The 15,330-nt window shown below is 47.4% G+C and overlaps 1 protein-coding gene across 15 annotated transcripts in view; it reads left to right on the top strand.

The window, feature by feature from the left end:
* The window catches only part of PLXNB1 (plexin B1), a 210,951-nt gene that overhangs the window by 165,992 nt on the left and 29,629 nt on the right, over nucleotides 1-15,330 (top strand). For all 15 annotated transcript variants that reach the window (XR_012669163.1, XM_075130149.1, XM_075130148.1 and 12 more), the window contains 10 exons: nucleotides 3,708-3,844; nucleotides 4,162-4,338; nucleotides 4,669-4,837; nucleotides 6,466-6,708; nucleotides 9,605-9,781; nucleotides 10,387-10,535; nucleotides 11,860-11,960; nucleotides 12,851-13,068; nucleotides 13,346-13,524; nucleotides 15,258-15,324. Coding sequence is in view for 14 of the 15 variants with exons in the window: in XM_075130149.1 (XP_074986250.1) it covers nucleotides 3,708-3,844; nucleotides 4,162-4,338; nucleotides 4,669-4,837; nucleotides 6,466-6,708; nucleotides 9,605-9,781; nucleotides 10,387-10,535; nucleotides 11,860-11,960; nucleotides 12,851-13,068; nucleotides 13,346-13,524; nucleotides 15,258-15,324 (1,617 nt within the window). In the remaining variant the exon portion in view is untranslated. The remainder of the gene's footprint in view (nucleotides 1-3,707; nucleotides 3,845-4,161; nucleotides 4,339-4,668; nucleotides 4,838-6,465; nucleotides 6,709-9,604; nucleotides 9,782-10,386; nucleotides 10,536-11,859; nucleotides 11,961-12,850; nucleotides 13,069-13,345; nucleotides 13,525-15,257; nucleotides 15,325-15,330) is intronic.

Below are 15,330 nucleotides of genomic sequence, written 5' to 3' on the forward strand. Positions count from 1 at the left end.
AATCCACACCATCCTCCAGATCATTTATGAAGATATTGAACAAAACCGGCCCCAGGACCGACCCTTGGGGCACTCCACTTGATACCGGCTGCCAACTAGACATGGAGCCATTGATCACTACCCGTTGAGCCCGACAATCTAGCCAGCTTTCTACCCACCTTATAGTGCATTCATCCAGCCCATACTTCCTTAACTTGCTGACAAGAATACTGTGGGAGACCGTGTCAAAAGCTTTGCTAAAGTCAAGAAACAATACATCCACTGCTTTCCCTTCATCCACAGAACCAGTAATCTCATCATAAAAGGCGATTAGATTAGTCAGGCATGACCTTCCCTTGGTGAATCCATGCTGGCTGTTCCTGATCACTTTCCTCTCATGCAAGTGCTTCAGGATTGATAAGCATACTCTCCATCCATTATCCAAGTCATTAATGAAAATATTGAATAGTACCAGACCCAGGACTGACCCCTGCAGGAACCCAATAGATATGCCCTTCCAATTTTACAGCAAACCATTGACTAGAGAGCGAGGTACTCAACGAGTCTTTGCATAACCTCATTGATATCTTGGCTGCAGCATCTAAAGTGGCCCTACCCATCAACAAGGCCATCATGGGTCCTGTCAGAGCCCTGTGGCAGACCCCATCTTCTCTCCCTCCCACTTCAAAGAAGGCAGAGAAGAAATACTACATGCCGGCCAAGGGGTACAAATACTTACATTCTCACCCTTCTTCCGGGTCCCTAGCAGCCAATGAGAGAGACAGGCAAGGCCAGGCAAGTGCTACTTCCAAACAAAATGACAAAAAAAACTAGGCTTGTTTGGCAGAAAAGTTTATCCAGTGGATGGATTACAGCTTCGTATCTCTAACCAGCAAGCTGTGCTTGGGAGGTATGATGACAATATGTGGGACTATATGGCAAAATTTAAAGACTCGCTGCATCAGGACTCCAGGCAAGAGTTTTCTGCCCTTTTAGATAGACATTAGTTAGTAGATAAGATGTTTTCTTGTTCACTGGGAGGCTGTGCCCGGTTCTGCCGGTTTCAAATGTTGTCTATCATGCCCGGAGGCAATCACAGTAAGTGATGGGCACTCCTGGTGCATCTGTTGCCTCGGGAAATCGCACAATGCCCAGAAGTTTAACTTCTGTCTGGCATTGAAATCTAGCGCTAGAAAAGACAGGGAGATCAAACTTTGTCTTCTCCCTGGCTGCTGACCCATGCCCAGGGACTGTGTCTGTCATCTCCTCCACCTCCTCTCCTTCCCCCCCACCCCCCATACACCTGTCTGCGAGCAAACCCGCTACCTCCACTATCTCTGAGCTGCACTCCTCTAGGGCATCTAAGAGGAAGATGCAAGACTTCTCTCATAAGTCTTCCCAAGATTTTGCCTCAAATTCACTGGGTAGGGAATCTACCTTGAAAAAGCCTAGGTTCTCAGTGACTTCAACTACTTTAGCACCATCCGCACTCCAATCAGGTACACTCCAGGCTGCTGGTTCCTCAGGTACTCAGGGCACTGTTAGACTGAAAGACAGCAAAGTCTCGGGCCTGGAGAGACCATTGGTACAGTTAGTGGACCAAGGGGGCAAGAGGAGCTCCTCTGCTTCCTTGGTATCAAAGAAGCCCACTTGGGTTCTGACCACACTTCCCTCGGAGTGGCTGAAACTTGTGGTACCATCAGCTCCCTTGACCACTATTACCTTGGTGCAGACCATGGCTTTGGCACTGATAGTATGCTCGGTACTGCAGGAGTTTTGTTTTCTCCATGACCTGGGTGTATTTGAGGTGCCTGATTTTCCACTGCTCATCTCTGACGTATTTTCGGTACCGCGGACATCAAGATCGCTGGAGGTTCACCTGGTTCTGACAGTTTCACCTCAGATTTCTCCAAGCGCTTCACCATTCCATAGCGAGTTTGAGGAAGAGGATTCTGATGAAGACCTTGCCTTGGTATCCTAAATATTGATTTAGGGCTCTCCTCCTCACCTGTATAGAGGCCTCCTTTCCAGAAGTCTCTGAGGCTATGACCACTTGTGGCACAAGGTAGCCACTAGCTTGCTGCTGTGAGCACCCATGGATGCCCCCTCCTATGCCTTATGCGCCCCCTCCTAAGCCTTATGCACCACCTCCTGGGCCATACTGGGACCCTTGGGCACCTCTCACCAACAACTTTCCAGGACTTTGAGCATCACCCATTGCAAAGATAAGCAATCATCATCATCTGCCCTCTCTTGGAGATCTGATCCTCAAAAAGAAAACTTTGAGGAGCAGGAAGCTAGAGCTGATGAAGAGGTCTCTCCTCCAGCCAACACCTCCTCTTCATCTCAATATGGAGCAGTCATGCCTCCTCCTCCATCCTTAGCAGACGATTTTAAACAGTTCCAGGATCTGATCAAGAGAATTGCTGACTCCTTGCAGATCCCTCTTGAGGAGATTAAAGAACATCATTGTAAATTGCTTGATATCCTTCATTCACCCTTGTCTGCCCACATGGCTTTGCCTGTCAGAGGCCCTTTTGGACCATGTGAAGATTGTCTGGTACACCCCAGCTACTATTCCACCTATCTACAAGGAAGTGGATAAGAAATATTCCCTGGAAGGCAGCACTATGCTAAATCCATGCCCCATGAAAAAGACCATAAGCATCTAGACGTACTTGGTAAAGAATCTTATTTGTCAGCGTCACTGAACTCTTTTGTTGATCGCCTACCAGCAGAGCATAGAAAGCAATTCTAGGCAGTCACTGTGGAGGGTCAGCTACTTTCCAGAACATCTCTACAAGCCTCCCTTGATACTGCTGCCTGTTCTTTCTCTACTGCTGTAGTTATGAGAAGGGCTTCCTGGCTCCAGCTCTCTGGATTTCCAAAGAGGTCCAAAATAGGGTAGAGGACCTTCCTTTTGATGGGTCTAAACTGTTTGCAGACAGCACGGACAAATCTCTGTGCACATTAAAGGACTCTAAGGCTATTTTGTGTTCTCTTGGGACCTATACACCTGCCTACAAGAGAACATTTAGCAAGTCCCAAAGAGTTCAGAGATCCCATCCTGCCCAATTTCTGAACTCCCAGTGGCTGTATGAATGACCATCCACCTCTCAGCCTTCCACCTCACATCTTTCTTCCTTCAAGCAGCAACTTTGGCTGGCTGGTTGAGGGCCTGAATTACTGTCTTCATCCTTAACAGCTGCACCAATTCACCTACCTTCCTCCCTTCAGCAACCACCTTTACCACTTCACGTGGGCTTGGGAGTCAATCACTACAGACAAGTGAGTTTTGGAGATTATCTCCAAAGGGTACACGTCCACTTTACATCCAGTTTTGGAGATGGAATCCACTAGATTGTAATCAGCATATTTACTTGATGTTCACTGTTATTGCAGTCTGTTTAAACAGTTAATCTCAGACTCATGTCTGAGGCTGATATTTCTGTACCCTGCAGTGTTCATCTTTGTTCATTACCTGTAGAGAGATTTTGGTGCACAGCTAGTGTTTCCTATTGGTACCTTAATCCCCCTCTCTGCTGCTTCTATTCATTAACAGCAGAGCTGCTAGAACACAGCCAGATACATGTGTGTGGTTGTAACGTGCGAGCCGCAGGCTCAGAGCACATGGAACTCACTATCAGGGTCTCTCTACTATGTCTTTCCTTCACTTATTTTGCTAAATGTTCCTCATTCATTCATTTCTCTCTTTTCTTTCCATTCAGAACCCAGACCTGAAGTCCATTGCTCCATCTCAAGGCCCTAAAGCTGGAGGAACCTGCCTGACCCTGCTGGGCTCCAAGTTGCTGACTGGGTGCCCCAGTGAGATCAGGGTTCTAATTGGAGACCTCCCTTGCCACATGTAAGAGCTGCTGTGTAGTTGCAGTCTGTAACTGTAAACAGACTGCCATGCGCCATTCCCTTCAGGTTTGGCCCAGACTTCTCACTAGAAAGCACTTCAGCCATTCACTCTAGCAGCAATGATGGCTAGCTCAGACATCTGTCTTGAGTGCTCCTGTTTGTAAGGGTAGTAGGTGGGACACAAGGCCTTTAAGAAGGTGGGCGTTAAACCTGAGCAGCAAGCTGTAGGGTGCTTGGAGCGCTTTCAGCAAAATAAAGGTGCAGCATTTCAGAGGATGTTTTAACCTTTTATTGGTCTCTCCTCTGTGTGTCTCTTAGTCTCTCGGAGGTGCAGGAGAATCAGCTACAGTGTCAGACGAGCCCCAGTAACGTGTCTGTGGAGCTTCCAGTAACTATCAGATATGGACACAGGGAACGGAGATTAGAGGGTTTCCTCTTCAAATACACTCTGGATCCCAATATCACTTTTGCAGAGCCAGCCAAGAGCTTCCTCAGGTACTGAGAGCTGCACTGCAAGTGCACAGCTCTTCCCACAGGGCATCAGGGATCCTGAGAGCTGTGCGTGCATGCGTGCATGCCCACACACTCCCACAGCGGGTACCGGAGCGTTAACCGTGTCTGTGTGGATGTCTAAGTATTTTTACTGCACTCATCACCTTAGTATCTGAGCATCTGGGTAGAGTGAGTCCAGACTTGTGTATTGAGCCATCAGATGGATGCATGGCCTACAGACATTGGCACCAGCCATGGGTCAGGGATGACACAGCTTATGGGTTGTTATATGGTGACTAAATAAGTGACACTGACTGCTTCTGTGTGTTGCAGTGGTGGGAGAGTGATCCGAGTTCATGGGCATAACCTAGATGTTGTACAAAATCCAAAGATCCGGATTACGGTTTCACCATCAGAACGCCGCCGGCGAGGGCTGGGGAGATGGCGTAGGATCATGCCAGAAACCGAGTGCCCACAGAATGCCCTGTGCAGCATCCAGCAGGTATCTTGACCTTTGTGCTGGCAAAGAATGCAATAGAATTGAGGCTGAAGGCCTCTGTCAGTGCTACTGACCTAATGGCCAGAGACCTCCTATGTCAGAGGCTCTTGTGCCCCTTGTTATAGCTGTCTTGGGTCCTACAAACTAAGAGTGAACATGAGAAACAAAAAGTCTTCCTTGGTGAAACATTGTCCCCCAGATTCAAAGTTTAACACTCCCCTCCCCACTTTGTAAAATTCCAGCTCCCAAATCCCCATCTCTCCCCAGACCCTGTGCAGAAAGTTCCAGTGTGGGAGACAAACGACATGACAGCAGCAGAAGGCATGAGGAAATCTACAATTACATTGTGAGGCCTGGCTGCACAGTGCCCCCACAAAGACAGACTTCACCCTGTCCTAGCGCGGCTCTGCCTTAGTGGGGCCAAGGCCCTGCCCCACACAGAGAGATGACAACAAAACCAAAGTTAAATGAAGTTGTTATACCCTCAATTCCGCCTGCCATTTACAGCACCTCACCTGCCATTAGGACTACCCCAGAAGAAGAGTCCCTGTGGAGCAGCTGTTCTAGTGTCTCAGACTGTATAGAGTCCATCTCAGTAGAGGCTCCAACGTGGTAGGGTTTCATTTAACAGCCTGGTAGCCACAGCACACCACCGAGCTGGACGTCCACTGCTGCACATGTGCTGTATGTGCCGCAGTGGAGGGCTTGGTGCACATCCCCACTGCCTCTGAAATGCTGACCTAGTCACCTCTGCCCATCCCCTGCCGAATCATACTGCACGCGTGGCAGATTGCATTATCAGGTGGCCACTTTTCTCTGAAATAGGTGGTGGTGCATAATTATTATACTCATTTAAAAAGCCCTCGTGACCAAGGGGTGAATCTCTCTGGGTATACTAGGTACATCCTGGACTGCCATCTAACAGGATGCAGGACCAGTCAGGCCATTGGTCTGCTCCATTGTGACAATTCTTATGTTTTATTGAAAGCCATATTTCCCTATCATTCTGGACAGGTTTTATTTGTGGCTGTGAATTCCAGCGGGGGAACAGAGGCTATTTGATATATTTAGATATTAATCTTTTGCCATGTTTACAAAATGTAAAAACATTACCACAAAGGTAACAAAAATCACTGATAAATCGGAATGGCAGCATCCTCCACCCCCTAGAGGCATGCAGCCTCCCAGGCAGCTGAACCACAGAAAACCCCAGTGAACAGATGGGCTTTGCAGTTGGCCACGAAAGTAAACAAACAGGTTTTGTCAGATCCATGGGGCTGTGAATGCTAGGTCTGAGAGCTCTCTATGGGGAATGCCTGGTCACCAGCCCTGTAGTATTTTAAATATAGGGACTATTGGCAAGGGGATTCCAGGTGCTCCACGCAGCTGAGAAGAGTTCAGAGACCACTAAAATCACCTGGAGAATCCCTTAAAGTTCAGACTTGTCCTCTGCATTTGGGATGGGTGACTGGGATGGCACCTAGACAGGATGAGTGCAGGGGATCCCTGTGCTCTGCTTTACGCTTGTCCCACAGAACCCTGGTGATGGGATGCCACAGGGGAGCAGAAGCGTTAGAACAGAGGCTGACTTATTCTTTCAGATTCCTGACTCTCTTCCCTTCTGCTCCTAGTTTGAAGAACTATGTCTCATTAACTCCTCCTACCTTATCCTGTGTAAAACTCCGGCCATTAACCTGCTGTTGCGGATTGTCCAGGTCAAACTGGAATTTATTCTGGATAATCTGAGCTTTGATTTCAAGTCCTTGCATCCCACACCCTTCTCCTATGAAGTCAATCCAATCCTGAAACCCCTGAATGCTGAGGACCCTGCCAAACCATATCGGCACAAGCCAGGAAGTGTCATCTCTGTGGAGGTAAGGCTACAACCAGCTCAAAATCACTATAAACACCACATAAACCTACTTCCTAGGTGATGGCCTGGGACTGTTCTGATATCCTGGCAGTGCCATAGATCTTAATGTCACTTCACTGGCATACGGTAAGAAAGGCAGTCCCTGCTTTTATTAGCCTACAGCCTAAATGAGATACAATATGACACACAATGAGAAATTGCCCAACAGCTGGAGAAGGAGTGCAACAAAAAAGAGCTGTGTGCTATGTGCATAGCTTGTTAGCGCCATGCATTGTTGCTGGAGGGTTCTATGGGGCTTGAGGAGAGCAATTAGAAATAAAACAGCAATATAGAATGAATGGGAAAAGGGGGAAATAGACAGCAATCAATAGCAATTAGAAGTTATGGAGTGTAGAAAATTGATAGGAAAGCTAAAGACATCAGGGAAGAATCCATGACTGATGAGGTGAAGGACAATAAAGGGTTTTTAAATATATAAGGAACAAAAAATCCTTGCAATGGTATAGGTATACTAGATGGAGATGGCATAACTGTTCATGATGCTATCATGAGCTGGCTTGCCCTTGAAGGGGAGTTGTGCCCAGCTTCGCCTGTGACAGATCAGCTACTCTCCCAGTTGGTTATGACTGGGGGGGGGAGGGATAGCTCAGTGGTTTGAGCCTTGGCCTGCTCAACCCAGGGTTGTGAGAACAATCCTTGAGGGGGCCACTTAGGGATCTGGGGCAAAAATTGGGGATTGGCCCTGCTTTGAGCAGGGGGTTGGACGAGATGACCTCCTGAGGTCCCTTCCAACCCTGATATTCTATGATTCTATGACTGGCTAGGGATCATGTGGCCCTGTTCAATTCTTAGGCCAGGCTGATGAGCCTACTGAGAGCTCAGTTAGTAGTGAAAGCTGCAGAAGAGCAGTTGACTTCTCTGGTAGGTGCTGTGGAAGGGTAACTTCCAGACAGATTATCTCGAGGAGGACTGAAGAGCGGCAAGAGAGAGACAGACTCCTGCAGTAGACTCTGAGAGAGGCAAAGGGCAAAAGCCACTGGGAGCTGTAGCCCAGGGTGGGCTCGGGAACTGTTTGTGTTTGAGGTTTTGCATTTGTGGAATAAAACTTTCTGGAAGAAGACTCTGGGTGAGGCGGCCAGCTGCATACAAAATATGAAAAGGAGTGTTCAATAAATTTTTCTGTTCTGTATTTGGAAAGAAACAGGATGGTGTACTCATATCACATGAAGATGTTGAAGTCCTTTCCAGTTCGTTAGTAACTAAAGAAAATGGTAAACAACATCTACTAGGGATAATAAACATGTTTAAGCCACCAGCCCTAGATAATTTGCTCTCAAGAACTGTAAAAGAAGTGATTGCGGAGATCTCTGTCCCTCTGATGTTAATTTTTAATGAATGTTGGAATAGTGGGGAAATCCCAAAAGACTGAAGAGTGCTACTGTTGTGCCAGTAGTCAAAAAGACCAAATGGGATGATCCAGGTAGCTGTAGGTCAGTTAAGCTGACCTAAGTCCTGGACAAAATAATGAAAAAACTGATATGGGATTCAGTCTATTAACAATTAAAGGATAGGAATATAATTAGTGCCAGTTAGGTCTTGTCAAACAAACCTGATTTCATTCTTCAAGATTACAAGTTTGGTTGATAAAGCAGTAATACTTAAACTTTTTACAGCACTTGACTTCGTACCCCATGACATTCTGATTAAAAAATTAGCAACATACAATATCAACAAAGCACATATAAGAATTGTAATAGTCATGAGGAATCATTATTTAATGGGAGACTTTATAGAGTGATTCTGCAAGGGGTCTTTACTAAGTCTGGTGCTATTCGACATTTTCATCAGTGATTGGAGAGTAAATAGAAAATCACTACTGATAAAATTTGCAGCTGACACAAAGGTTGACAGAGTATTAAATAACGATGAGGCCAAGGCAGTTGTACGCAGCAGTCTGGCTCACTTGGTAAGCTGGGCCCATTCAAACAAAATGCATTTTAATAGAGCCAAATGCAAAGACTGTATCCTGGAAAGCGGTGACTTTGGGAAAAAAAAAAATCTGAGTCCCAGTTAACAAGGAATTGAACCGGAGCTCCCAGTGCAATGCTGGGGCAAACAGGATGAATGTGAACCTGGGATGTACAAACGGGAGCAGTGAGTAGGAGAAGAGAGGTGATTTTATCTCTTTATACGGCATTGGGGAGATTGATACTGGAATACTGCATCCAGTTCTGATGTCCACATTTTTAAAGGATGTTGAAAAACTAGAGAAGGTGCAGAGAAGAGCCACAAAAATTATTAGAAAGCTCGAGAAAATAGATTACAGTGAGAAACATAAAGAGCTCTACCTGTTTATCAAAAAGAAGCTTAAGAGGTGACATGACTACAGTGTGTCGGTACCATCACAGGGAAATAATACCAAGTACTAAAGGGCTGCTTAATCTAGCAGAGAAAGGCAGAAAAAAAACCAATGGCTGGAAGCTGAAGCCGGACCCATTCCAATTAGAAATTAGGCACAAATTTTTAACAGTGACATCCTATAATGATGGATGAGATTTTTTTTATCTAGGAAAGATTCCAGCTAGTCCTGTATCCCATTGACAGGCCCTTTTCTTATGTTGAATTATCTGCAAATTTTGTTTCCCAGAATCTCCAGTGCAGGGGATGCTTGTCCATGCATAGTACCTTCATCTTAGGATTTCATGCTGCCTGCTCCCAGGTGGCAATCTTACTTCCTGGTGAGACTAGGGAGGGAGTTAATAGGGCTTTTGTAGAACTCTCAGCATGCCCCGTGGTTGGCCTGTTAAATCCTGTCAGCCTCTCTAAAGTTAGGGGTTATGCACAGCTGCCTTCCCAGAGAGGCCCAGGTTTGATATCCTTTTGCACCTGTATTCCAGGGGGAAAATCTGGATCTGGCCATTTCAAAGGAGGAAGTGGTGGCCATGATTGGGGAAGGGGTCTGTGTTGTAAAAACCCTGACAAGGAATCATCTGTACTGTGAACCTCCATCTGAGCAGCCAGCTCCACAGCACCGCACAAAGCCGGAAGGAACAGACTCACTCCCAGAGTTTACAGTAAGAGCTCAGCTAAGCAGCGGAGACAGCAGTGGGGGTGGGAGTATAAACACTGAATTAGTGGGGGGAGAAATCTACCAAGCAAAAAAACCCCATGGTACTGAGTCTCAGAGGCCGGGTTAACTGATCCCCCTTCCCTGGGCTCCGAGACCCTTCCCTGGGTTTCAGCGCTGCTAGTTTTTGCTCCATAGTGTGAGCTGGAGTCAGTTGACTGTGCCTTGAGACTTGCTGCTGTGGGTCTTTTTTTGTAGAGCTACTGGGGAGGGGGAGGTGCTAGTGGTGGGGAAAGGGGGGAAATGGAGGTGGGGGGGGAAGGAGGAGACAGAGGTGGTGGGAAGACAGGTTCTGGTGTGGAGGGAGGGAAGAGACAAGTGCTGATGGTGTGGGGGGGAAGGAAGATGGAGGCATTGGTGTGGGAGAGGGGAAGAAGAACACTGAGGCACTGGTGCGGGGGGAGGATAAGACAGAGGTGCTTGTCGTGGAGCTGGTAGTGGTGTGGGGTAGGGTGAGACAGTCAAGCATTCCCCTTGGAGCCCATGACTCAGTCTGCAGGATGAGGAGAATCTGACGCTCTGATCTTGCCTGGGCTTGCATTTCGTTTGCAGGTGCAGATGGGGAATTTGAACTTCCTGCTGGGCAGAGTGCAATATGACACAGAGAGCCAGCTCACCTTCCCCCTGGAGGCCCAGATTGGCTTGGGTGTCGGAGCCTCCTTTGTTGCTTTGATTGTCCTGATCATTGTCTTCATCTACAGGTGAGAAGTGCCTGAGCGCCTGCTCTGGAGGGATGATTGCAGATCCGGGAGGCATACCCAGGCTAACTGCAATCTCGCTAGCAAGGCTTCAGCAACATGAGTATGTACCCAGGTCCCTGGGTGTCTTGCACTACCCATGCTGAAGTCTCATGCCACTGCCTCTTGGCTGCTATTTTTAGCATGCTAGCTAGCTTAAAGCTAGCATGGGTATTCTAGCTGAGCTGCAAGCATACCTTGGATTGTGTTGTAGACATACCTTCAGTGGTGACCTGCAGGATCTTTGGGCACCCTGATCACCGTCAACAGGAATGTTCAATGGGCATAGCTAGGCCTCTACATTTGGGACCTAATTTAGTCCCTCAATTTTCCTTACTTTGGGTGAGGCTCTGCAGCCTTCCCATTGGACTTCAGAAGGTGCAGATTTGGCCTTGGTGACAGAACTCCCACCTGAAAGGCCACTTGCCTTTGGAGTTCAGAGTTTGCAAGTAAATCCCAGACACACCTTCCAGTGTAAGCTGAGGGTTTGCAAAAGGATTTATGCCACTGGCCTCTGCTTTTGGGTGTTTTGGTCTATCCAGTGTTCAGAGATACCTCCCCGTATTTTGCTCCCTCTTGGGGCACGTGGATTTACTATCACGGACCCTCCCTTGCCACCACTACCAACTCCACAGTTGAGATCTTCCTGAGGGGCTGATGGAAAGAGAAGATAGGCCCTAAATTCATTTCCAAAAAAATGCTGCAGATAAAATGCTTATCTATAGTTAGATGCGTGGTTGAATTGTATAGAAGCCCCCAATGATGCACTTAGGATTGCCTCCGTATAAGACATAACACAGAGTCGGAAACTGGAAACCAGAGAGTTGCTCTTGTGCAGAAGATGATCACGTAATCTGGTCTAAAAAAGGCTGTCAGCCTGGGAGTTGCAATGTAGGATGCTGTTGTTAGCAGGTTGGTCTGGAGCAGCCTGGAGTTATTAGCCAGGAATTTTGTCACCTCCTGAGGAGCAAGGATGAGCTGAAGGCCTCAAAAGAGAGGCTCCTCCATTCTTCTGAAGAGGATGGGCCCCTCACGCCCAACTTGTGATCCAGCTCAGCGCTAGCTCCTTTTGCTCAGCCAGCCCTCAGTTCTTTAGCACACATGGTAAGGCCCATCCTTTTCTCAGTTTGAGGAACACTTTGGGGGGACATCTTTTTTCCCTGAGATGTGTAGACAGGGGGGAGTTTAGAAACCAAAACCTAAATTATGTTAAATTAAGCCCAGCCTGATGGAAATCTCATCTGCAGTGAGTCAGCCAGGTGGTCTCCAGCTCTGCTTCCCATTACAGGAGGAAGAGCAAACAGGCTCTAAGGGATTATAAGAAAGTTCAAATCCAGTTGGAAAATCTGGAAACAAGTGTTCGGGACAGATGCAAAAAGGAGTTCACAGGTAAGAGAACTTCCCTCCCCTGCAGCTGCAAATAGAGGGGTTGGGGAACCATATCTGGCCCTTCCATCTCTTCCAGGCCGTATGGCCCTTGTCTCAGGAGCTGCCTCTGTGTGAACAATCATACACCTTCCTATGTCAGTGTGTTACAGTTTACAGCTAAATTCTGCTCAGCTACCCACATGCCCTTGAGGTCAGTGCAGTGGCACTTGTGTAACTGGGAACAGAGTTTGGCCCATACTGGTCTCTGCAATTCTTCATCTGGAATATCAGAATCTAGAGATGGGATCATTAGTGTCCCCCTTTATCCACAAACTATAATTCTATCACTAGTAGCAAGGAGCACGGGGAAGGGGGGATACTAGGAGCTACAGGAGAGACTAATACAGTGATTTCAATGAGACGCATGAAAGTCATGGTGCTGTAGTGACTGTATAATACTGTGTCTCTGACCTGTGATACCGCCTATTATCCATTGAGCCTGACTAAACACAAGGCCAATCCTTTATTAAACATCATCCTTTCGCAATCTGCTTGGTAGAGCTTTTTCTGCTTTTTTTTTAAACCCAAAAGATGGCCCCCAGCTGTAAACAAGAATAAAAACCTGTCAGACCTTCCAGTCCCTCCCCAGGAGCCAGGGCTGGAGAGCTCCCTACAGAACATTTGCCAGTGCTCCGAACAGTCTAGTTTTAAATGCCCCAGATGACAGGGCTTCCACTCCTTCCTTTGGAGAGGATTCCACAGGATGAAGCATCTCACTGATATTTAGCGTCTGTTTCCTTTGTCAGTTCCATCCCATTAGATCTAGTTACCTCACAGCCCCATGTTCCACGCTCTGGGACACACGTTCTCTTGGTCTAACTTTGTAACACAGAAGCTCCCTTTATTTTCAGACCTGATGACGGAGATGATGGATCTCACCAGTGACCTTGTTGGCACCGGGATCCCCTTCCTGGATTACAGATCCTACGCAGAACGCATTTTCTTTCCAGGACACCGTGAGTCTCCACTGCAGAGGGGCCTGGACATGCCCGAGTGTCGGCGGCAAACAGTGGAGCAAGGCTTGGTGCAGCTCTCCAACCTCCTCAATAGTAAACTTTTCCTTACCAAGGTAACATTCCTTCCTTAGTTCCCTGCAGTAGCTGGCTCCTGTGCCATTTCACAGGCAGTTGTTGCCAAGAGAGATGTAAGGGACTGTGAGCTCACTTACAGCATTCTTTAAAGTGCCTCCTGATGGAAAGCAAGAGACTGGAATAGGTGGATACTCCCCATATCTATAACACTCCCCACAGCACCTCCTACTGGGAAAGGCCATAGCTGTGGTTACCCTATCTTAATAGATTACAGCATTCATTCATCTTTGACTCTCTCTCTCTCTCTCTCTCTAGTTTATCCACACTCTGGAAATCCAGCGCACATTCTCTCCAAGGGACCGGGCCTATGTGGCATCCCTTCTCACTGTGTCATTGCATGGGAAGCTAGAGTACTTTACTGACATCCTAAAGACTCTCTTGAATGACCTCGTTGAGCAGTATGTGGCCAAGAACCCCAAGCTGATGTTGCGGAGGTGAGTGATTCAGTAATAGTCCCACTGTCTTCAGCCTGGTCATGGCTGGTCCCTGGACAGAACTTTTCTTGGCTGTAATAGAGCTTCGTAATCCCTCTGTAGTAACAATGAGACCATGTGCTGTGCAGCAGATCCAGATCCAGTAGGTGTCCAGACATGAAGATCTATCAAAGAGGAGGCAACAGAAATAAGAGATCCCAGCTGTAGACAGTGATGAGACAGAGCAGGAATCCTTCATGCCGATCCTCCTTCCTCCAAGTTCATGCTAGACACTGAACTCCCTTTTTTCTGCCCCCATTTCCCTTTTTCAGCTTCTCTACCATGTGGTCATTCTTCTGTCTCCCCTTGCCCTGGGCTATGCTGAGCCCTTAGCCAACCTTCCTGTCTTGTCAAGCACAATCCCCTTTTTATGAATGCTTAAATCCTCACTTTCTAAATGTCACTGGGTCTGCAACACTGTGGGCAGACACTTTTTCTCAAGGAAGCAGAGGCATGGCACCCCTGTCATTTGGCCCCTTCACTAGCTTCCTGCCCATCTCTGAATCCTATTCTGAATTGTTTCTCTGGTTTTCAAAGCTCTCCAGGGACTGGCATCTACCCACCAGCTTCCTGCCCTCTGACTTCTGCCGCTCTAATCCTATCCCCTTCTGGTCCCTTCCTGCAACAGTTAGAGGTGACATTTAATTTGTGCTCCCTCTTTTGTCTAGGTCACTTCCCCTTTGCTGCTGAGTCATTTCACACAAGAAGTACTTGACCTCTCCCTATATGTCTGAGTGTGATGTGGGGCGGGGCAGGGAGCTGGGACTGTGGGTCTGTGTGTGATATTGTAGGGGAGGAGCTGGGATGTGGGTCTGTGTGATATTGTGTTATATTGTGGGGAACTGGGACTGTGGATTTATATGTGATATTGTGTTATATAGCATTTTGGAGATTCTAGGACTGGGGGGTTGAATAGAATATTGTATGATATTGTGTGAGGGAGAGGCTGGAACCAAGGCTTTTAGGGAGGCATTTTCGCCATAGAGTGGATGAGGAGGTGTGCAGTGAGCCATTTGGAGAGAGACAAGTCTCAGTGGGAATTTTTTGACAAATCTCATCCTCCCAATTCCCAGATATTAGCTTCCTCCCAGGGTTTTGTAGCAGGTGCTGCTGGATGTTACAGGGCAGCATGCATAGGATATTTCCTCATGGAGGGTGGGGTTTCTCACAGCATTCAGCATTGGCCTAACTCTGCTCCTGTTAAAGTTGTTGGGTGTTTAGCCCGTGATTTCAGCGGGACCACGGTTAGGTCAACACTGAGCTTTTTCTAAACCCTGTCCGCTCTGCAATGAGCTGGTGGCATGATTGGTACCTTGCAAGAGATCTGGGCCTTTTATTCCTAAATCATTCTTTCTATAGGTCTGAGAGAGAGCAGAGGAGCATAGACACCTGACTGCCCTGTTGTGAGTTTTGTCCCATTGCAGGAAGCTGGAGATACAGCACAGAGTTTTATGTTTGGGTCCTTCGGGCAGCCTGTAGAGGCATTAATGGCCTCTTGTGACTGCAGGTTAATTGCTTGCCTTACTGTTCACACACCAGAAGTTCTGTGCTCCATTCAGTCTGAAGCCTTGAAATTTGTACTTGGGTGGGGTCCTAGAAAGCATGTCCTGATCCTTATCATCCACCCCACTCTCTGCTCTGGTGCCTCCCCATGGAGGGTAACATACAGTAACCAGCCTGGGGTTCTCTTTCAGGACAGAAACAGTAGTAGAGAAGCTGCTCACCAACTGGATGTCCATCTGTCTGTATGCTTTTGTAAGGGTAAGA

The sequence above is a fragment of the Caretta caretta genome, chromosome 7 (assembly GCF_965140235.1).
Source record: "Caretta caretta isolate rCarCar2 chromosome 7, rCarCar1.hap1, whole genome shotgun sequence".
Lineage (NCBI taxonomy): Eukaryota > Metazoa > Chordata > Testudines > Cheloniidae > Caretta > Caretta caretta.